The sequence below is a fragment of the Mya arenaria genome, chromosome 2 (assembly GCF_026914265.1).
Source record: "Mya arenaria isolate MELC-2E11 chromosome 2, ASM2691426v1".
NCBI lineage: Eukaryota > Metazoa > Mollusca > Bivalvia > Myida > Myidae > Mya > Mya arenaria.
The window spans coordinates 48,755,890-48,780,157 of NC_069123.1; the positions used below are offsets into that span (position 1 = coordinate 48,755,890).

The 24,268-nt window shown below is 38.1% G+C and overlaps 3 protein-coding genes and 2 long non-coding RNA genes across 6 annotated transcripts; 1 reads left to right on the forward strand and 4 right to left on the reverse strand.

Annotated features, from left to right (window-relative positions):
- Positions 1-1,179: 1,179 nt before the first annotated feature.
- Positions 1,180-3,911, reverse strand: LOC128221384 (uncharacterized). The gene is made up of 4 exons (XR_008258985.1): positions 3,759-3,911; positions 2,827-2,926; positions 2,553-2,672; positions 1,180-2,273 (listed from the first exon to the last, which is right to left on the reverse strand). It is a non-coding gene; the product is annotated as an uncharacterized LOC128221384 (long non-coding RNA).
- A 603-nt stretch (positions 3,912-4,514) lies between these two features.
- LOC128225056 (uncharacterized) lies at positions 4,515-6,578 on the reverse strand. The gene is made up of 4 exons (XR_008259597.1): positions 6,484-6,578; positions 5,751-5,870; positions 5,363-5,482; positions 4,515-5,079 (listed from the first exon to the last, which is right to left on the reverse strand). It is a non-coding gene; the product is annotated as an uncharacterized LOC128225056 (long non-coding RNA).
- A 1,161-nt stretch (positions 6,579-7,739) lies between these two features.
- LOC128215383 (octopamine receptor 1-like) lies at positions 7,740-8,648 on the forward strand. The gene has a single exon (XM_052922072.1). It carries the CDS (start codon positions 7,740-7,742, stop codon positions 8,646-8,648), a length of 909 nt encoding a protein of 302 aa, XP_052778032.1.
- A 207-nt stretch (positions 8,649-8,855) lies between these two features.
- LOC128215393 (histamine H2 receptor-like) lies at positions 8,856-9,869 on the reverse strand. The gene has a single exon (XM_052922083.1). The coding sequence runs from the start codon at positions 9,867-9,869 to the stop codon at positions 8,856-8,858; it is 1,014 nt and encodes a 337-aa protein (XP_052778043.1).
- A 1,260-nt stretch (positions 9,870-11,129) lies between these two features.
- Positions 11,130-23,619, reverse strand: LOC128219329 (uncharacterized). 2 transcript variants are annotated; one of them, XM_052927140.1, is made up of 4 exons: positions 23,314-23,619; positions 21,404-21,519; positions 15,619-15,786; positions 11,130-14,822 (listed from the first exon to the last, which is right to left on the reverse strand). In XM_052927140.1, the coding sequence occupies exons 3-4, from the start codon at positions 15,703-15,705 to the stop codon at positions 13,560-13,562; spliced, it is 1,350 nt and encodes a 449-aa protein (XP_052783100.1). In that variant the 5' UTR covers positions 15,706-15,786; positions 21,404-21,519; positions 23,314-23,619; the 3' UTR covers positions 11,130-13,559. The 2 variants fall into 2 exon arrangements, with proteins under 2 accessions (XP_052783100.1, XP_052783108.1); XM_052927148.1 differs by lacking the exons at positions 21,404-21,519; positions 23,314-23,619 and adding an exon at positions 19,706-19,895.
- Between the last annotated feature and the right edge of the window lie 649 nt (positions 23,620-24,268).

Consider the following 24,268-nt stretch of genomic DNA (forward strand, 5'->3'; position numbering starts at 1 on the left):
GATTACTTTTCACAAAACATCTAACATCTTAGTTAAGATAGTTTACAAGTTGGCGATAGTGTAAGCAGTCTAGCTTAATTTTCAAAGAAGAAGAAGCGATGAAACAGCAACTAGGGTCTTGACTTGCATTTTGATTGATGCTTTACATGTGTACTTCCACATATATCATTATATTGCCCTTTCATTCATCTTCTGTTTGAACACAATCATTTTGAAATAATTGCCGAGTTTTTCTTCGTCCATTTGAATAAGGTTGTTAGTCCCACTTCTGTGGAAGACCCACTGTTCGCGTAGACAAATTGTTCTTGCCCTGTTCGTCTGTCCGTACGTCACATTCTGTTTTCGCTCAATAACTATAGAACATTGGACCCAGTAACTTCATACTTGGTTTGCAGGCTGGTCATGACCATTAGATGACTCCTCTCATGATTTTGAGATCAATAGATCAAAGGTCAAGGTCGCGATAAACGTTGATGCGAAAAAAAAAGGTATATCGCTCAATATATGAGGATCCTTTGGATTCAGGAATTTCATACTTGGTATGCCAGTTGGTCATGATCAGTTGATGACTATTGATTTTGAGATCAGTAGGTCAAAGGACAAGGTCACGGAGACCTTCAGGTGAAAAACGATATATTGGCGGTGATCTTGAGCTGAAAAAAAAAATGGTATCCGCTCAATTGGTCGGGAAATTGATCAGTAAGCTAATGTTTCTTGTTAACACATACCCGACTTTTAATAAAGATTCTTGTGTCTTGTATCTAATAACTACAGAACACTTGCATATGAACTTCATATTTGGTATGCCAGTCAGTCATGACAAGTAGATGACCCTTTTTATCTTGGGGGTCAGTAGGTCAAAGGTGTAGGCCGCGGTGACCTTTAGGTGAAAAACAGTACCGCCCAATAATTAAAGAACCTTGTACACAGGAACTTTATACTTTATATGGAAGTTGGTTTTGACTAGTTGATGACCCTTGATTTTGGGATCAACAGATTAAACGTCAAGGTCGCGGTGACCTTGAGATGAAATAACGGTTCCGCACATTAACTAAAGAACGCTTGTATCGAGGAACTTCAAACTTGGTATGCCATGTCTTGTAGATGACCCTTATTGATTTTGAGGCCAGTAGGTCTAAGGTTAAGGTCGTGGTGACCTAGAAATGAGAAACTAGTTAGTCATGATTAGTTTATGATTTCTATTGATTTTGAGGTCAGTAGGTCAAGGTCACAGTAACCTTCAGGTGAAAAACGATTTGTTTGTCACCAGTCCGTGCTTCACGCTTCATTTCCGCTAAATAATCAAAGACTGCCTGAACCCAAAAACCTCATACTTGGACCAGGAACGCCCTACATGGTATGCAGGTTGGTCATGACCAATAGATGACCCCTTTGTTGGTTCGTTTCCAGTCAAAAAGTACAAATTTCAGGTCTATCATTGATTATTACTCATCTACGACCACACAATGGGGAAGACAACGGCTTTTTCAAGAAAGCAATTTAGTTGTTATTGTTGTCAGCATCTTCATTCAAGAAATTAATTGTAACAATAATTAAAAGTGGTTGCATTGAATGTGCAACATGAATGTAAACATTTCTGATGTAAATTATAAGATACAAAACACACACACACACCCACACACGCGCGCACACACGCACGCACACGCACACACACACACACACAGGTTAAATTCATTTGATAAACCCCTCTTGCTAGTATACAGCAATCATCAATGACTGTTCTTTCACATTTTAAACAATCACGTCATAGTTCTGTATAATGCTAAATGGGTGGAAGTCTTCCACTCAACGCCAAGCTTTAACGTCACATGAAACAGATTAATTCCCAAAGTTGTTTCTAATTTGAAGTCATCATGTTATTTCTTAACTCGTCTGTTTTTCAAAAAGTCGAGGTTTTGTCATGTCAGACCTCGGTGTCGTCGTCGTTGGAAGCAATGTTGTCATTTCGACCAAATCTAACAAAAACACGTCCAAAATATTCGCAATGAACTCAGTACGTGTACACATTCTAGCAGTGACACGAATCACTCGCGAAACAGTGACCATATCTCATCCAGTTTTGTCCTTTTGTCTATTTTTGTTTAATGATCGATTTTGTGATGGTGGTTCTGAGGGTGTTTGTAAAGCCGAGCATTGAGTGGAGACCTGATGAGAGCGGTCTCTTGGACATCGGAGATCATTTTACTTGTTGGCAGGAAGTTTCCTTGAGCAGGCAGCCAGCGCCTCGTTGATCGCCGCCTTCTTATCGGCCGCTGAAATATACAATCATCGTCGCATTTTGTCGTTGTAAACACGATGTTTAAGGGTACACGGTGTCCCTGACTTTTATGAAACTATTTAATAGTTTTGTTGTGGCTCTGTATCATGGCATTCAGTAAACATTTAAAAACCTTTTAAACGGATAATAAAGATACTTTAACATAGTTGAAAGGTGTATCTTCCGTTTACAATAAATGCAGTTTACTAGTAATACAAGGGGATCCGGGAAGTTTTCGCATAGAAAGCTTGGATGAATTAACTACAACTCGTACCATCCATGAAACGATCAAAGCTACCGGACCAGAGGCGCTCCCTTCCGGCGAAAATGTCGCAAGCGTCCCTCCTGCCCACCTTGACTGTCGACACTACGTAACCAGCGTCAGCCAGCGCACCTAAAACGACACAACCAAGTGTTGGAACGAGCAACATGTCCATACGTTCACGTCACATAATACACAGGCAACAGCTCAGCAAATTTACCATCGCAATTTTGATATAGGAATCGCTGGAAATATTTCGTAATAACGCGGCAAGAGAACTACTTACGGATGAGCGGTTGGAGCGACGTCTCCGAGTACAAAAGCTTTATTCATCCTATCTCGTACGGCCCGAAACGCACCTGGACCTTTACCATCGCGGAAATAGGCTGAAGTATTATCAACAGACTAATATAATGTAGTTTATATTTTACATCTATGGTGGCACATCACTGCCATAAGAAAACCTGATAACATTCTCGGATTACTGCGTGGTAACCATTTAATTTTCGCGATCATTATCTAGTTAATATTCGCGCAACGTTTTCAGCAATATAAATTTCATAATTTGAAAAAAACAAGCTTCAAATTTCACAGAACTGCCACCTATTACCTTTTCATGCTGTACAACACTAACAGGTTATTTAGTTGTGGTTTGCGAGTTCCACTTAGAAAGTGACATAATAACTTGTTAAGATTCAGTACAGATATATCTAGATAATTATCGCGAAATTTGCTAACGTTATCAGGTTATTTTACAGCAGTGATATACAACCATAAGATAACCTGTTAGTGTTGTACAACTTGAAAAGGTATACAGGTGGCAGTACTGGGCACTTTTAATACAGATTTTAGTCGTTTGTATTTATCTCACCGAAAAAGTTTCACAAATATAATTATAATACAAACTAGATAAGTCGATAATTATCGTGAAAGTTAAATGGTTAACACGAAACATTTCGCGAATGTTATCGGGTTATCTTACGGCAGCAGTATGCAACCATAAATATTAATATAATTATATGCACAAATACACATGAATTCGCTGACCATATATCATTATTCCTGCCACAGCTAGCTTCAACCAAAGTATTGTACATAAGGAGCTGCAGCATGGAAATACGTTGATATTAATGATATTTATTATAACTAATTATTAAGCCAAAACAATATTAAATAATAATGAATAAAAATATATAAATAATAAACCACCTATATCACCTTTCCTATAAGTTCCACAGTACTGGTTCAATACTTTATCGGTATCACATGTGTCTTCTTCCACATACGCAAGAATAATAAACTGAGAGACATGCAATGAGACTATTTAAAAATAATATCAGGACCGTACTGAAAACTGACCCACATCAACAGTGATCTTAGACACTCTATTGGAAATCTATTGTACCATGGTACGTTTTGTACTGACAGCGGCAAATCATACTGAAATTTAACCCAACAAAATAAACAAAAATGCCTCAAATCGATCTTTCATTTATAAATCAAAACACGACGGCACTGGGAGACTGCAACTGTTCACAGGTATTCTGTTTTCTCCTTTGCTGCATGAGGTTTGATGCTTATTACTTTGTTTTTATTTATTATTATCGAATGGTCAAAGGCGTGTCCTATCTCTGCCCTGTGGAACGCGGTATTCAAACTCGCGTTTATATTTGTAAACGCCAAAGGTCAGTGCACATTCAACCATATCAAAATGGACACGGCTTGGTTTTGCAGTTTCCTATCATACCTGCTAATTATTTGGTACATAGAATTCAGAATTAAGATATGTTTGAAATGTATTCGGCAAGGTACATGATGGTCATTTTTAATATGGTATCACTGCCCCCCCCCCCCCCGGCGACCGTGGAATCCAACCAGAGACACGTTCTCTCCAAAAGAACGCCAGATTCGGTACTGTTTTTTTTATTTACTAAGACGGGCTCCGACACACATTGTGGAGCATATTACAAGAAATAAATGTTGTATATTTTATTGAACAAAATGTGCATGCGATGTTTCAAGAAGAAAATGCTTAAACATCTCTTATGATGTATATTTACAAAAATAGTCGATATTTGATAAGACAACAGAGATCCACATCTGTCTTTTTTATTTTCAGACCGATGCTTCATAGACTTATCTTATCGTTACATGACTAAGGTATTTTACAATAAATGTACGAATTCCTCTTAAAACTGTCAGGATTGTTTAGATTTAATTAATTTCAGATCGATGCCGAAGGTCAATTGTTTTCTTTTTAATAAAAAAACTTAAATAGAACTACGAATATCTCAAGGTGTGTGCTGTGAAATAAATAATATTATTTTTTCATAATTCCCTCAGTTAAAGTACCAAATGCAAAATAAAAATCTTTACTGTCACATTTTAAAGCATCTTAATTCCAAAACAATCAAAGAAGAAGGAAACATGTATGTATGGTGTGCCGGTGCTGCATGATGCTACTGTTTGCCGCCAGTCTTAGCGCGATTTATACAGGCGGCCACGGCGTCCTCTATGAGTGCGGACTTGCTTACAGCCGCTGAAAAATATAATGATCACGTGCATTTCAAAGCATATTATATATTGATCGAGTTGACATAGATGGTTAACTATAATAATTACAACTGAAAATATTTCAGATTAAAATGCATAAGTGCTTTCCTCTGATTTTGTTTTAATTGTTGTTTTTGAAGATTGTTTTCGTTTTGTTTTTTGTTGTTGCTGTTGTTGTTGTTGTTGCTGTTGTTAGCCCGTGTAATCTTCAGCCTCACAAGACATGGCTTTAAACGTAACTGGCGAATCAAGACAAAATCACATCTTACCATTAAGGAGCTGAGTAATGTTGCAGGCCCAGACACGCTGATTTCCGGCGTAGATCTCGCACGCATCCCGCCGCCCTACTCGGACCGGAACTACCACGAACCCCGCTCCCGATAGCGAATCTAGGTTATCAAACATGGTTAGCATTTTTAGCTTGTATCGCGAACATGTTTTGAGACTGATTTTAGACTAAGTGCTGAACACTTTAATCAATGTTGAAAATGATGCCATTTGTAACAGGCTTTTGATAAGTTGCGTAAAATGCAAGACATCAGTAAACAATGTAGTTTGTAAATCGAAAAACGACAGCATGATCCATATTGCGGTATTGCCACTAATTAGAACATAACCATCAACCAAAACCCTTTAATGTACATGTATGTTACTTACGAACAAGTGGGGCAATGGGTCCGTCCGAGTGGTAAACCCCGTTTCATCTTTGGTAGGGCCCGTACCGTACGTGTAGTTTTCCAGGCATCGTCAGACCGGGCAGGCCACTCTGGTTGAGAGCTATAGACAGTTCGACGTGAAAGTACCCATCATGTTAATAATATTAACCAAACTAAATGAATTCTTTTTCATGACCTCATACATCATTTCACAGAATTCATTATTTGTTTTCATCGAAGTACCTGCAGCAACACAGAGGGTTAGAAATCTCTGCTAACTATAACCATCTAGTTGTTTGGGAAAATGATTTACTTCGGAGTAACCTTAACACATCAAAAACGAATCTTTGATACTTGTATCCCTAATGACACATAGTTCATATGATTTTTTTCTGGTAATTTATCATCAGCTGATTCAGCTCAAAGCAAATACACAGTAGCTTATTACTGATGTAACAATCTGTATCCCAACCAGGTCTGTGGGAATGCTAAACGTAAGACACCTACGCATTTTTATAATCATAATATTTGAACTCGGCTTTGATGTAAGCATTTGAAAATGTTATGAAGACCTGGATATAATACTCGTAGGGTACTTGTTTATAATTCATAAATACTATTACATGTACATGGTAGTAAATGTGTTAATTATTCATTACCTAATATCAACAATGTATGTACAAATGTATTTGTAAACACTAATGTTAACAATATGATAGTAAACAAAACAATACCTTGAAACTATTTATAAATCCAAAGAGAGAAAAACATATAGGAAGATATCTACGACTGTGTTCCAACGAAATGTTCGGTTGTAAAGATATTGATTTTGAAAATCAATCAGTCCGATATACAGTTTTACTCTGTGTACATACAGTTTTCAGATTTGACCGTCTCCTTTAATGTACGATTTTTTTTACTAAGCTGATTTAAATTATATTTATCACATATTTATCATATAATAAAAGATGTGCAGATGGAATGAGAAGCAATATTTAAAGCTGCACTCTCACAGATGGAACGTTTTGACAATTTTTTATTTTTTTATTTTTGTCTTGGAACGTGCCAGTTTTTGCGAAAATTCATGGAAACCAGTGATATAAGACTGCTGACAAAAAATAGACCCCAGATTTTTATATTTAAGTTAAAAAATTGATGTTTTATGAATTTTTCTTAAACCGTTAGTAACGGTTTGCAGATATTTACGCAAACATTTGGTTTTTAAGACAAAAAATAAAGAAGTTGTAAAAAAGTATATCTGTGAGGGTGCAGTTTTAAGAATAGTGCAGCATATAATAAGGAAATAATAAAAAAAATGAAATTTAGTATTAATATCCGTACGTATTTGAAATCAGAGCAAAATGCCCTGTTCAAAAGTTAAATACTAATTCAACATTTAACATTATGACGGCACTGGCTTTTATAAACATAACTTGCTTATTTATACGTATGGTGGCTTAATTTAGATGTCAAATAAATGACCGGTACAGAAAGAGATGTCCTTTCGAAAATGTTTCCTTAATGTAGACCTCTTCCGTCACTTCCATTTAGTATGGCACTACATTAGCAGAGCTATTAATTGCGGTACAAATAAACACGTGGGGTCAGGATGGTTTGTCATCTGTATTCCATTTTTATCGCGATGTGTTCTTTGGTTGTTATGGAACTCAAGTTTTCATTAAACACTGGGAAATAATCAAGATTTAACTCATTAGCGAGAAATATAGGAACAAGAAATGGGTGAACAAAACAATGTTAAATGTTTGACTATAAAGTCATAATTCCAGTCCTGCATGGGCTTTGTAAAAGAATGGGTTGATTGTTTAGCATCAACACTTATATATGGATAATGTGCAATTCACAAATTATACCACATTACTAGTATTCGCCAGAGAGGAAATCCTTAGAATAACTTAGATGTGTAGGAGTTCATTTTATAGATATTAAATAAAACATTAATTTTATAAGGGACAGCAACACAATATGAGCAATGGATTCGGAAACATATCATCTCATCTGGCACATCGCGTACATTGCCATCATGATCCCGATCGTAATCGGCAACGGGTTGATTCTGATCAGCATCGCTCGGTTTCCACGCCTGAGGACAAACATGCATCTGCTGATCGGGAACCTGGCCGTGTCGGACCTGATCGTGGGCGCCCTTCTAATCCCTTACAGCTTAATCACCAGGGAGTACGTTAACCGGAACATGTACATCTGCTTCGGGAAGCTCTGTCTGTTTGTTTTCAGTCTTGGGTCCTCCTGCTACAACCTTATGCTCATATCCCTAGAGCGGTTCGTCTCCATCACGTTTCCCTTACACTGTAAGACTTACATGACGTTGCCGCGGTTGGGTGCATTGATTGCGTTCGGGTGGGCGATAACGTTGTTTAACGGAACGTTACCAATGTACGGCTGGCATATATACAGTGAAAACAACACACAGTGCGTCAGTGACACCTTGTGGACTCAGGCATACAAACACATGGTTAACTGGGAACTAATTGTATCGTTACTTATAAATTTCGCGTTGTATTCTATGGTTGCTAGGATAGCGCTTAGGAAGGCCTGCGATCGGACACAGATCAAAGCGGGACTGACCGTCCACGCAAAATATGACCGTGACGTTCACCAGATATTGACGCTTGTCATAGTTCTTGGTTTGTTTGCCATTTGCTGGCTGCCGTACGCAGCTGTTGTCGTCATTGTGACGTTCCATGAGACGCCGACGTGGCAGTACGTCAGACGGTGTACGTTAATTCCAGGTATCATCAATTCCGCTGTGAACTGGGTAGTATATGGATTTCGAAATGAAGATTTTAGAAAAGCGTTTAAATCAATACTGTCGTTCAAAAGAAACTCAGAAACATCAGTTTCGTCCAGCCAGACGGCATAAATTTCCATCTGTCAGTCTTGAGGATTTCATTGCTGCGTGCATGCTGGAATGTAGCTTATGCATGTTGTAGCTTGGTTTTAGTTGTACTTTTATTTGAATTCTGTTTGTGTTTACAATACTGTAATGATAATGTCTAGTATCTAAGATAAATTATTAATACATTGTAGCTGTAAAAATAAATGTGTTGTTGTCAGCATGTCGATACGTTTAGGGGAACAGTTCCGTGTCCATCTCAATCACGTTAACGGTACACTGCTTCGTGGCGCATCCTACCTTTCTGTCGCGTCTGCACGACAATTTGTTGGTTTTTAATATTAGAGAAAACGCCTCTCGGAAGTCCTTATTCCTTAACCCATAGATGATCCAGTTTATAGAACAGTTGAACAGCCCGAGCAGGAGGAACCAGCGGCGAACGTGATACAGGATCTGCACGCAGTGATCCTGTATCGTAATGATCAACGTCATTGCGGCGTACGGTAACCAGAACAGCGCGAACAGCCCCAACACCGCCGCCATGGTGACTGTTTTGGACATCTCGCGAGACTTGCAGAGGCACGTACTAGTGCCTGTTTGGCGTCCGTGCTCTTTCACTCTCCGCACGGCAGTCACTACCACCACAAGGTAGAGGCCTACGTTAATGACGAGACTAAGGACAAAGTTGACGTTCATTCCGAACTTGCACCACCCTCCCCAGATCACGCTAGCGTTACACTCTACCTCAGTTTCGTTCTTCTTAATGTTATTGCAGCCAAACGCCGGCGAAAGCGTCCAAAACCCCACGTAAATCCAACCAAACAACATAACAAAACTCAGCTTGGTTTTCGTAAAGAAGGCGTGACGTAAAGGAAACGCCACGGAACAGAAACGTTCCAGCGAAATCAGTAGAAGGCCAAGACATGATCCTCCTGACAATAAGGCAAACGCGCTCAGTTTTGCCAAACAGTAGCCCTTCCGCTTGCTCATCCCGAACGTGTCCCCGAGCGCCTCGAGTGGCAATAGCGTAGCCCCGACCAGCAGATCGTTCACCGCCAGATGGCCTATCAGTATGTGGATCTTGGTCCGCAACTTTCGGAAACGCACTATACTGATTAAGATTAGAGTGTTCCCAAACACTGTCGGTAAAAACATGACGGTGTCTACCACGTCCCAGATTATGTTGTAGTCTTCCTTTTTAAGGCCGTAAAACAAGAGACGGTCACAACTTTCGTTCTTGAAATGCATCTCTGGCAGTCTTTTACTCGTAAATGGAAGGCAGATTACTACTGTTGCAAGCCTAAATAAAGCGCCGACAACGCTTATCAAACGAGAAAGGCCAAACATATTCTAAAGAACGCTTCTTGAAACGTCATAGTGAATAAAGGTTTTATTTAAGCTGAATTCGGATTGTCTCGTAAGCGTACGTTGGTATGCCTCTTAGCGGATTTCCGCTTTTGGGAGTCAAAATCGTAGGTCGATTTATGAAATGCTTTGTAAGGTAATAAAGAATACTGAGAAAAAGTACCTTGTATGAAACGTCTTATTACGCGCTTCACTGATTTGCGGGCGTTCCATTTCACCTGTATACAGCAGGATCAAATGAAATAATGCTTTCTTTCCTTATATGAATTGTTACGATGGAACCATGTTCTTATTTCTTCTTATTCGACAACAGCCCCATGACTTGGAACCAAAGAACACTGGTTTGTCCCTATCCGCGCCTTCCGTCCGCTGAAGTAGCCGTTGTTGACCCGCTGTCCAAGACAGAGATATGGACGGAAGTCCTATCATTTTCTAGACAATAATATGACCATATTTAGATATGCAACTGTCGAATTCCTTTTAAATGTCAGACCTTGAACAAAGTATGTCGAGTGGTCTACTGCAAATAATGATGGTGCTAATGTCCTAACTTTTCCGGATATTTATAGAATGTTTGCAAGAGCGCATACACTTAAAACTATTTTGCAATAATTTGAGCCCTACAATGACGATTGTTTCAATATTTGTTTGTGTTAAAAAAGAACAATTATGTGTCACTACATGTCAAACATTCAAACAAAGTCTAGTGAAGATTGGGAAGATGTCATCTCTTGAGTGTTTAAATAATATTTGACCAGGTAAGATCATGTCCCTTAGTCATATCCCTCATATCTTTTACTTGCAGTTCATGGAGACACACATCTATTCTTGTGACCGACTTCCTGACCGACTCAAAATAGAACTTCAACTATATATAAATAGAGACAACGCTCATCTGACCAAATTTCATCAAGGTCACCAAGATGCCGTTTTAATATTAAACAGAAAGGGTTTTCGAATATTTGACCAAGTGACATACTTCTTGCCCGGCCATGAGTCATAATCGAATTCCACGTAGAGAAACATATCTACCAACCATAATGAAGATTAGTTCTCGTGTGTTAACAAGGTTTATTTCATAGTGAGAAGGGTACCTGCTCACATTTCCACAAAAGCTACCGGTAGGAATAACAATAATAAAAACGTATTTCACAATGTTTTATATCGTTTTATACAAGTAACTTAACATACATCTGAAATATAAATTACAATAAATATGATTTTATAACATGAAGAATCAAGTAAGCAAACGCCATTTAAATTATAAAGTTTAATTTCTGTATGCAACAATTACTAGCATTCCGCGAATCGGATGCGTCGCCTGTCCGGGTCGCCCATAAGTGTTGACCTTTTGACCCCAAAATAAATCTGGGTCATCTACAGACCATGCTTAATGGCGTTAGGTCAGAAACTGGTACCTTAGCACGTGCGTTTTGCAAACAGATTCTTTGTTCAAGTATACATTACATTTAACTTTTGTTAGAAGGTACTAGAGGCGGATCCAGGATTTGATGTTAGTGGGGGTGTAAGGTAGGGGGCGTAACCTTTTGACTTGCGCCGTTATACCAAACACCCATGTCACGTGTAACATTTATATCTCGATTATAGAGAACAAATATGTATAATTTCTGCAATCTTCGATTAAGCTGTTCAAAACATATAAGCTCGCTGATATTAGTAGAGGACGATAGGAAACTTCAGATATTGTATACAGTGGTTATTAAGTTCAGTTAATTACATAAGATACATGTACAGCTATAACAGATTATGTTCACCAAAAACTATTTGAAAAAAAATGTTTTACTCTGAAAATAAGCTTTATCCATGTCAAGCCGAAATGTCAAACGCACAAGAAAATCGTTTTTCTATGACAAGAGACTTTAATAATAGCATCTTTACAACCTATTGATAAACAAAAACATAAAAAAAAACATACACACATTTTCATTTTGTACAATATGATATCCATCAGATGAATATAAGTTTTGCTATAGACATAGTAATGGAGTTCGTGTGTCTAGCTGGAATATCTCACTGCGCATTTGAATGAACGTAACCTACTCGAACAATACTAATACGAAACATTTTTTCTACCCGTGTTTGTCACTGATCATTTAGACCATTTGCGAGGCATTGTCGCGTGGTTGAAATTAAGGCGTATACCGGAACTGTACTTGTAGACTCAAATGAAGTACAATTTGCCAACAAATAAAACAGATAATATATTTAAACAATGTTTATTCCTGACATATATATCTATAATGTTTTACTCATCAATAGTCTAGTTTAATCCCCAGGTAGCTATGACGGTTACCTCTCTATTGTTGCAAACACGGTACAAATCGAACAGGTCGAAACGACGTTACAGCATGAGGTACTAATATCTTCCGTTACATCAATGTGAATACCAAATTCGAAGACTCTGCACACATATTTTGAAAGGTCATTGATCGGAAATTTGTACCGTAGTTCACCATTGCTTTGACCTTTAACCCTTAACCTACTGACCACAAAACCAATAAGGGTAATCGAGTGGCCACTACCAATTTGTACAACATGTTTAAAGAGTCAACACCAAAAGGTTCAACATTTATAACAAAGACGCGGACCACGACGAATCAGACGACAACGACGAGGTCCACGACGAATCTGACAACGACGTGGGTCACGACCACGACGAATCAGACGAACAACGACGTGGACCACGACGAATCTGACAACGACGTGGGTCACGACCACGACGAATCAGACGACAACGACGAGGTCCACGACGAATCTGACAACGACGTGGGTCACGACCACGACGAATCAGACGAACAACGACGTGGACCACGACGAATCTGACAACGACGTGGGTCACGACCACGACGAATCAGACGACAACGACGAGGTCCACGACGAATCTGACAACGACGTGGGTCACGACCACGACGAATCAGACGAACAACGACGTGGACCACGGCCACGACGAATCCGACGACAAACTAATCCCGATATGTCTACCATGCTTCGCAGGCGACTCAAAAACGATTATAAAGTATTGACCAGCAAATAGTTACAATAAAATTAACACTTAGTGAATGACAGTATGAATTCCCGGATTGTTTACCATGCAATAAATATATACATAATCTAAATCATTTTAAACGTGTATGTAGTTCGGATACAAATACAGGGTACTGAGTATAAATAACGAATAGATTAGTAACTCTCTCTAACCAATAGTTTATCAATGTCTTCCTATAAACAATACTTGAGTCATTAAGTCCGTATTGTCTCTGATCGATATGGCCAGGAACAATGAAAACGGGTGAATTAAAATGCTTACAAATATCTCATATTTTTGAATTCCAACGAAATCAGATCACTGTAACATAATATTTAAGATCTATAATTAGTTGCATACTGGAATGAAATGATATTTTACCAATAAAATCTTATCGTCTTTGACGACCTAACGATATAAATTCAAAACTGGTATGTACATGGCACAATATTGCTGAAAATAAATTATCTATGAACAATTAACATGTTACATAAAAACAAGTAAATAACAAATCAAACATAACTAGCCTATATGAGTTTTGTCTGATCTCCTGTTTCGTCGTCCGTACTCTCACCGGAACTACTCTCACCAGTGGCACCGGGAACCATCAAAGATTCTTCCAACTTTGGAACCTTGACTGTTTCTATCAATTGTTCGCTGTCACTCACATGAACTGTAGCGTCGTCCTCCACTGTATTCCCAACGTCGTGAGCCGTGTCACTTTTGATTTCCCGAGTACTTGCCATTGTGTTTGAGTCATTATGCTCCTTATATTTCTCATCGACCTTTTTCTCTCTTTTATCTGCAGCTTTCTCAAGAAGTTTGTCTTGATTAGTTTTAATACATACATTGACCTGCTGTACGCTAGTTTCCTTTTGGTCCGTTAGTTCTTGCTCACCTGCAGGTGTGTCAGCCGGTGGAAAGTTAACGTAAACACGTGGCATTCCCTCAGAAGACGTGTCCTGCTCCTGTTGGAGTTCGAATGTGGAATGTGGTCTACTTGTGTCCTGTGTGTCTACATTGTCCAGGTTTACATATTGCTTGTCTTCTGTAATCGCGGGTTGTTCTCCTAATTCCGGTTGCTTTATATCAGTGTGATCACTGTCTGCTCTTGGTTTGAGAGCGTCTTCATTCACATATATATTGGATTCAGAATCGTCTGACAGATCGCCTTCACTATAATACGAAACGTCACTTTTTGCACTATTTGTCTTAGTCAATGAATCCTTTGTTAAATTTACTGAAAATTTAGCTTCAAGAACTCTTTCAAATTCTTTGTTGTGATGTTTCTTTGACTTTTTTGTGTCAGGAATGTTGTTAGACGATGCATCTACACTATTCAACCCAACACTCTCTACTTCGATATAATTTAAGTCGCCGTCAGCTGCGGCATTATGTTCAATATTACTGTTGGGTTGGCGTCGATATTCATTAACACGAACGCTGTTACGAGGAGGTATCAATGGAGCCGTGGATTCAGTTTTTATCTCCGTCATCTCTACTTCTTGTGCCCCGGATCCACCTTGAGCAGCCTCCGCTCCCGATGGCGGCGGAATTTCTGAACTCCGTCTATTCTGACTATGGTAACCTTCGTCCTTTATTTCGGCCTCCTCATCGTCACTACCGGCCCCTTGGTAGCAGGACGGCAACACGCACCGGAAACAGACCAGCCTACATACGGGTATCTTCATGCAGCCGGCGAACGCGTGGCGGCAGCACTCACGACCCTTTGACTCTGTGTTTGGCGGTGGGTAGAGGTTCGAGTACCGGGCCTGCTGGGACGCACGAACCTAAGGGAAAGTAGTTTGGTTTAATCATATTGCATTGTTCCCGTGTGCTAACATCAAGACATACACGTCATACATACACATCCAAACAAATCACGAATCAGGAAAAGTATATGAGGTCAACGTATGAAAACAACATAAATGTACACCATTGGACTCATGTTTAGTAAAATGCACTTTTAATGACCAGTTAAAGTGTGGCAAATCATTCGGAGTATTAAAACTAAGGCACTGACGGCTGGAAACCATCAACAAATGTTCATATATGCTAAACTACTGTCTTTTAAATTTAAGTCCGCGATTTTGAATAGCGTTAGTAACGCTTTTCAACAAAAGGCTGGAAGGTTAAATAATTCCAAACTTATGTAAGAGTCCTTGAAGGTGAGGGGTTTTGTTGTCAGTTAAAAAAAATGTAACTGTACCCGCGTGGGTCAATCTCCCACTCAAAGCAGGTTTTTTTTACTTAAATTGTATTTTCATTCTGCAAGTTTGGTATCAAATAATAAAATAATATTAATGTTTTCAGATGCATTACCGTGAAAATAAAAACTGATCGAAAACATGAGCGGTCCCTGTAAACTAGATGCCATTGCACCATTTATTATATCACTTGATTAATGAATGGTGCACATCCAAATAATGCGAACACTCAATTTATTAAACTTATAAATATAGTAGACAGCAAGCACGAACGTTTTATTACGGATTGCCGTACGTTATTTCTAGATCAAGCCGCCTGTAAATGAAACTTATAGAGGCTCATAGACAACCGGACAAGATAATTATAACTGTACACTACCGGAAGGATAACGACATCGTTCTCTTTAGCTTTCCTCTTGACCTTCTTTTTCCGGATGCGGACGATGGGAGCCTTGGGTTCCTCCATAGATATGGTTGTCACTTCCGGTCACGGTACACTCGTTTCGTTGAGGCTTGTACGCTTACGTGGAGGAAGCAAGGTCCGAAACTGAAAATGATCCAATGATTGTTGAGGTTTTTTTTAATTGCATAATTAATTGTAAACAGTTAACCATTATACACGAATAATATACACTGCTCTAAACAGAACGAGCTTTCCCCAGGAAACATGCCTGATAGGTGTTAAACATATCTAAATTGCATGCTTGTAAAATGAAATTTGCATTGTTTTAAGACTTTAAATTAGTTAAAAATTAATTCATAACACGCGATGAGTTGATATATTTATGCAGATATGGTAAATTAATGCAGTCCTAAACAGGCAATTATTCCATATTAACCCATAAATTATTAAAGTAATAACTTTCTTTCACACACACACTTATAGTATACTTTAAAGACAAATCAACGCCTGCATTTAAAACTCGTCAATTTCCTGCTTTTTCTCCATCTTTTACTTTTCATCTATCCCAAGGAATACACTCGCTCTAAAATGCTATTTTCAGTTACACAGTCTTTATATAAATCGGGGATGCCGATATCAATACCGTGATCAATCCCGGCGGTAGACAAATTGTGTAATTGGTCCGATGACATTGATCAATGTAACATCCGTTACCGGTCGAATCCGTAACCATTGTTTTATAGTATCAAGTTCCGTTCATTGTGTAAATTATTGTTGTCTAATATTCATTATCGGTATCATAACGGGATATTCTTTTGTTGGAAAATTACATAATTATAAACGTGATAATTTCCCTTTAATATTGAATATTGCTAAGTACAGAAATGTTCAAAAGATATTAAATGATACCTATGTCTGGAAGCTACTACTTAAAGTGACACTCTTATTCGAAATCAATACATACACGTGTATATCAAACATAAATTTTGAGTGAATATTAAACTGTTTTTACCGATACTGGGCGAGTACCTAAATCGGAACAGTACCTAAATATGGAACACCCATTATAAAAGTGTTTTTCCTATCGAAATCAGTTTATTTACAATTTTAATCAATAAAGACGCTTGCTTCCGATACAAGTTCCAAAGAACACAATTCTCCGGTAAGTATTTAAAATACTGTGATCATTTAAAGGTTTTCATGTTCAAATGTCAATACATGGCACGCGGGGGAAAGAATTCATGCTTGCTTCAATCACAGCATACTGGTACAGCCTGTACTTTACCGAAATTCATCAAATTTTACTGACAAAAATTACAAAAAAGACAAGCTGGAAATAAATAAATTACTAATTTACTTAAACAAAACATGGAGCAATAATTTTAAAAGAATACATAAAAATAAATAACGAATTAAAACTGTTCCATATTTAGGTACTCCGAGGACGAAAATGGCAGTCCTTGATTGTGCGGTTAATAAAGTATTTTTCATGCAGATTGGTAGTATCTTGAAACAAGCCATTCATATCAACCAATTGGTCTTGAATCCTAGTATGCTGATGGAAAATTTTGTAGTTGTGGTGCAAGTCTAACAAAAAAAAAATCACAAAAAATGCCGAAAGTGTTCCGATTTAGGTACTCACCCAGTACGGCTACTATGCTGGGTGATAGACTTACGTATGACATTTTTTTATAATTAACATAAACGCAGTGATGAAAGGTGATAGATGGTCGAGTTGACCGGCCTAGAGATGAGCATTTCTATTTATTTATATAACATATCAATAGCATAGGACATTTACTGGACTGACAGTGGCCTGGATAAACGTGGCTGACATCTTGTAGATATACTCATCAATGTGTCCATTACTTTGTGACGGAGAATTGCGTGAAAAAGTAATGTACCTCATGCATGCAAAACAGCGACAACAAACGATGGTCAAGCTTGTTCAACCGAACTTTTTGTCGATCATGCAAATTAACAAAAACACTCGACAATCGATAGACAATCAACGATCATACTTGTTCAACCGAACTTTTTGTCGATCATGCAAATTAACAAAAACACTCGACACTCGATAGACAATCAACGATCATACTAGTTCAACCGAACTTTTTGTCGATCATGCAAATTAACAAAAACACTCGACACTCGATAGACAATCAACGATCATACTAGTTCAACCGAACTTTTTGTCGATCATGCAAATTAACAAAAACACTCGACAATCGATAGACAATCAACGATCATACTTGTTCAACCTAACTTTTTTTCGATCATGCAAATTAACAAAAACACTCGACAATCGATAGACAATCAACGACCATACTAGTTCAACCGAACTTTTTGTCGATCATGCAAATTAACAAAAACACTCGACACTCGATAGACAATCAACGACCATACTAGTTCAACCGAACATTTTGTCGGTCATGCAAATTAACAAAAACACTCGACACTCGATAGACAATCAACGATCATACTAGTTCAACCGAACATTTTGTCGATCATGCAAATTAACAAAAACACTCGACAATCGATAGACAATCAACGATCATACTAGTTCAACCGAACTTTTTGTCGATCATGCAAATTAACAAAAACACTCGACAATCGATAGACAAGCAACGATCGTACTAGTTCAACCGAACTTTTTGTCGGTCATGCAAATTAACAAAAACACTCGACACTCGATAGACAATCAACGATCATACTAGTTCAACCGAACATTTTGTCGATCATGCAAATTAACAAAAACACTCGACAATCGATAGACAATCAACGATCGTACAAGTTTAACCGAACTTTTTGTCGATCATGCAAATTAACAAAAACACTCAACAATCGATAGACAATCAACGATCGTACTAGTTTAACCGAACTTTTTGTCGATCATGCAAATTAACAAAAACACTCGACAATCGATAGACAATCAACGATCGTACTAGTTCAACCGAACTTTTTGTCGATCATGCAAATTAACAAAAACACTCGACAATCGATAGACAATCAACGATCGTACTAGTTCAACCGAACATTTTGTCGATCATGCAAATTAACAAAAACACTCGACAATCGATAGACAATCAACGATCATACTAGTTCAACCGAACATTTTGTCGATCATGCAAATTAACAAAAACACTCGACAATCGATAGACAATCAACGATCATACTAGTTCAACCGAACATTTTGTCGATCATGCAAATTAACAAAAACACTCGACAATCGATAGACAATCAACGGTCGTACTAGTTCAACCGAACATTTTGTCGATCATGCAAATTAACAAAAACACTCGACAATCGATAGACAATCAACGATCGTACTAGTTCAACCGAACATTTTGTCGATCATGCAAATTAACAAAAACACTCGACAATCGATAGACAATCAACGATCGTACTAGTTCAACCGAACATTTTGTCGATCATGCAAATTAAAAAAAACACTCGACACTCGATAGACAATCAACGACCATACTAGTTCAACCGAACTTTTTGTCGGTCATGCAAATTAAAAAAAACACTCGACACTCGATAGACAATCAACGATCGTACTAGTTCAACCGAACATTTTGTCGGTCATGCAAATTAAAAAAAACACTCGACAATCGATAAACAAGCAACGATCATACTAGTTCAACCGAACTTTTTGTCGATCATGCAAATTAACAAAATCACTCGACAATCGATAGACAATCAACGATCGTACTAGTTCAACCGAACATTTTGTCGATCATGCAAATTAACAAAAACACTCGACAATCGATAGACAATCAACGATCGTACTAGTTTAACCGAACTTTTTGTCGGTCATGCAAATTAACAAAAACACTTGACAATCGATAGACAATCAACGATCGTACTAGTTTAACCGAACTTTTTGTCGGTCATGCAAATTAACAAAAACACTCGACAATATAAGGGTTTGACGAGAACATCATCATAAAATATCTACTAAAACTTTCAATCTCCTGAAACACAAATGTGCAACGCGTTTGACATAATTATGATAAAATAAACGGAAAACTTCAGATAACTAGATAAACATAGCACTCACAATATTCGATGATAACGCTGAAGATTTTCTAGGAAACTCCGGTAATCTTTTAGATTCAGAACACACATACATTAATTTCTGATCCCTGGTATGAATGAATGAAACAGATATGTACGTCAATATTGGAAGCACAGGATAGTCTGTCAAGGCATGAAGCTAATCAATCTTTTCTAGGAAATCTCAACCGCGTGCATTGTAGATGGAAAATATTCTCATTTTAACAATTATTCCTAGTCGTATTTCCTGTCACAGTCTACTATACAGCGTTTCTTTAATTGAAACGCACTTTTGCATCGATCTTGAACTTAAGTTTAAAATACGTGTTATAATTCTCCGAGTGCAGTGGTGTTACACCGGGTAAAGCTATACATCTACCAGGTATGTTCCGGAATATGTGTAAATATCACGAAATCGACCATTAAACACAAGACTGACCTACTTTACTGTGATGAAACTGTTCAGCCAACAAACAAGACAAGTCATAAGTTCATATATTACCAAATGTAACGTCGAGTTGTAAAAGGCCAGGTGTCACTTAATATTCAGGACTACCATGCATGTTAAGGTACATGTACGATAAGTCTTATAAAAGTTAAATCAAAGGTGCACAATGTAGGTTGATGTATAATAATAAATTAATTTTAATGCATTAATATGTTTAACTCATTTGACATTAATGATCAAAACAAAAACAGAAATTGATTTGTGTACAGATTAAAAATATGAACGATATTTTGGCGCGTTTTTAACATGCATATTTGTGGACACGTAGCTATTAATTAAAAATAACATATTTAAAGGCTTATGTTATTGAATATCTGTACACAAATGAAATGGGTTTTATTGTTTCGATCATAAAAGTTCAAACGAGTTAAACATAGTTATGCATTAAAACTGCATCGACCTATTCTCTTTGCTGTTAAACCTTTCTCCTCATGGAAATATTAGATACCGGCGTGGGAGATCCACGGGGTGAGGCGGGGTCCCCCGGCTATGACATGGTTATGACCACGGCGCCGGAAGGGTCAAATGTTATGTAATAGCGTTAGTATATGGTTATGTACTCGATCTCTATTCATGATTGTATCATTCGTTAGACGACTGATCACCCTACAGCGATTATGATGTGACCACACGCCGTGGCTGGACAACCTGCAACATGGACTTCCGGCTAGTTTAGGTTGAATTGACTTGCTTTAATTAAGTGTTAACATATCATAAGAAGACTCTGGCACATAACTATCCCTCGCTCCGTGTCTTACAGTCGATCAATTGAGAAGACAGTGCGTGGGCGCGGGGTCGATACCTCTCGTCTGTAAGCGCTATGTGCCGGGGAATAGACGCGAGAAGTCCTGCGGAGGGGTTTAAAAATAATCATACTTGCAAACATTTTTTTTCAGAATTTCAAACGAGAGATTATTTCATTATACTTTCTTAATACGGCAACGGCAGCAGTCGCTTTGCGCCAAGGAATACGGAAGTGGTTACACCAATAACATTGAAGAATACTTTTGAGGATTTTGAGTAAGAATTACCGAGCCCACGGCTTCAAAGGGTAACAGTGCCCATCATATAAAAGAGCTTCGTTTTGATATATATTCAATTTAAAACTTCTAGTTCGTCCTACTGTTTTTTGATTTTCGTTACAGAAAACACTACTCATAAAATTTCAAGAGCCAAGAATAATAAAATACTCACACAAATAATCCAGAAGCTTTTGCAATCAGAACATCGAGGCCACAATATATATAAATCCAGTAAAATTCTTTCCCAGGCCTCCACACGTTAGGCTAAAATTTGATCGCTTTGTTCACCTGCAAAATATGAAAATAATGCACTTTCAGTGTGCATAACTCATAGAACACTTGAACATTAAAGCCTACGAATGATGTAGCAAGTTTATTCAGTTTAGTGAACAATGCTATTCGGCAATCGGCTATTTTCTCACAGTAGCGGGCCACTTGCTTGTCGGCGCTGTCATCTCTGTCGCTGGAATGCATGTGGACTTCACACCATAACGGCCCGATGTGGCAGTCCATTCATTATGACCTGACAGATGGGGTCATTACCCATGTTACCAGCCTCCTAGTGCAACATGTACGGCGAGCTTTTAACTTGATATTATTCTGAAACCATTCTAATTGTATATTATCGTTCTAGAAGCATTTAGGGGTAACGGAACCTGCTTTAGCCAAGTCCCCATTGCCTTGGATGAAAACAAAATACTTTTATGGCGGAAGGTGGGCATTTAAAAATTCCTAAAATATATACAAATAAATTTCTTAACGATGATGCACACGTTTTGCATAGCGTGACAAAAGGATATGTTGAATGGCTTGATTCGCATTAACAATGAGAGGAGTTTCATGCAATTCAAATCAAAATGCATTACTCATGTAACAGTATGTTCTTGATATAAAGACTGATGATATTAAACTGATATCATGATCATTATCTGAATACAGTTAGGTCACGGTGTGGGTGCTCTCATTTGACTTCTTCCATGGACGAATTTCATTTCAACGCCGAACATATTAAGTAGGTATAGTATGCTGTATGTTATTGTGTGGTGCACATGGCCTCGCACTAATGAAAACCTAGATACATTGAATCATAGTGAAGGCTGAATCTGGATGGGCTTATCATGCACGTACCGGGGGAAACATCAGAGATAACCATCCGTTGACGGCCGTACACGCGGCACTCATCAACAATGATTACCAGGACGGCTTCATGAACACGCATTCATGACAACCACTTCCGGCCTCCAACATGGCGGTTCACCCTGACCCGGAGTGTTGGGGTCGGGAGCAGTTCCAGACAGTACCGTGTTTCTCCGGGTTAAGGAAAATTTCCTTCATGCATTGACATTAATTATTGATCTATATTATTATGCGAATCAAGTCATTAAATAACTGATTATCAGTATCACATTAAGTATACTGTTTATTTACGTATGTGGTGAAACACCGACCCTTATGCAGACAAGGGTGTTATGGATGAAGTCCCAACCATCAAGCTTGAACAACTAGCAACATGTAGACCTGCTTTATGAAACCTGAGATTCTGCAAAAAGCATACATTTTTCAAAACCTGTACGAGTGAGACATGTACTATTGTGTTAGTTTACAGTTTAAGATGGTCAACCATTCCCATGAATTGTTTTAATTTCCTGCTGTTAATAAGTTATGTTTGATGTACGTACGTATATCTATGTGCAGCTTAAATATGTGACACGTAGATGTTAAACCATTGACGTGTTTATTGATCGTGAATGTGAAGTTACTATCTTAAGGAGTGGTTTGAGATTATGCTCCGTCTTAATAACAAAATTGCACGTAAAACATGCATTCCATTGTAACGCAATGCCCTTTAATCCGGCCATTTTAATACTAATGATACTTTCATCATTTTTATGCTTAAACAAGAGGTTGAATCTCTTAAGGCCGTTTAAAGAATGTAATAAAGATTCATTGCTTTTGCTGTATAATTACACCATGTTAAAACATACATGCACTAGTTCATGAAACGATCCGATTTTTAAGGTGTAAACTATGTGGATGATCAGCTCCCCGCCCGTACGAACATACATCAGAAATCTGGCTTACCTTGCTCTGTATTTATCCAACAAACAACCAACAAGTGGCCTTACTAATGGTTTGATTATCCGATCTTTCTTGAAAACATCTTAACCTCATCTTATCCTTTTATTTATTATTCGCATAAAACAGTTATAACAATGCTCTTCACCAGAGCTCACATCTGCCTATAAAACATATTACCATCAAGTTGAATAAAAGATAGAAATGCAAGTTTACAGCAGCCTGTAAACAATAATACTATAATTTCCTGAGCCTTTTGAACCGAAAACAAGTCTTAGTTCGATATAACTCACGAAAGGGAAGTAAACCTCGATAAACCTCCTCACTCCTCAGGTATAATTATGGTTAAGCCACTCCCTCTCGAACGCTTCGTAACATATCATATTACCTAACATTGTAGGTTTTTGGGCTATACAAATGATTTATTGCACACATTGAATTTCTTTTTACAATATTATTATAATGTTCAACATCTTTGTTTTTGGTATTATTTCTGATGTTATTGTTCATCAAAAGCGTCCAAAAAGAGTTACAAGCTTATAATAAAACGCTCTGAAATTGTTCTCGGAGCGGTGGTTTAATGCGCTTAATAGCGGGTAAAATGATAGTTGTAACAGCAGGGACGGCGGCAGCAACTACCACTTGGAGAATGACAGTTGCAGCAGGAGGATGCACGGCATCGGCAACCTCGATGAGAATGGGACAAACGATAGTTGTAACAGCAGAGAGGAAGGCAGCGGCTACCACAAAGAGAGTGAGAGTTGCAGCAATAGGGACGACGGCAGAGGCTACAACGTGGAGATTGGTAGTTGCAACAACAGGAAGACCGACAGCGGCTAACACGGGCAGAATGATAGTTGCAAGAGCAGGGACGACGGAAGCGACTTCCACAAAGGGAATGATTGTTGTAGCAGTAGGATCGACAGAATCGGATACCACGAGGAAATGTTAGTTGCAACAG

Coding starts and splice junctions, on each gene's coding strand:
- LOC128219329 (XM_052927140.1), bottom strand. CDS start 15,705: ATGGAGGAACCCAAGGCTCCCATCGTCCGCATCCGGAAAAAGAAGGTC. Junction 14,823..15,618: donor ACGATGTCGTTATCCTTCCG/GTAGTGTACAGT, acceptor ACTTTCCCTTAG/GTTCGTGCGTCCCAGCAGGC.
- LOC128215383 (XM_052922072.1), top strand. CDS start 7,740: ATGGATTCGGAAACATATCATCTCATCTGGCACATCGCGTACATTGCC.
- LOC128215393 (XM_052922083.1), bottom strand. CDS start 9,869: ATGCATTTCAAGAACGAAAGTTGTGACCGTCTCTTGTTTTACGGCCTT.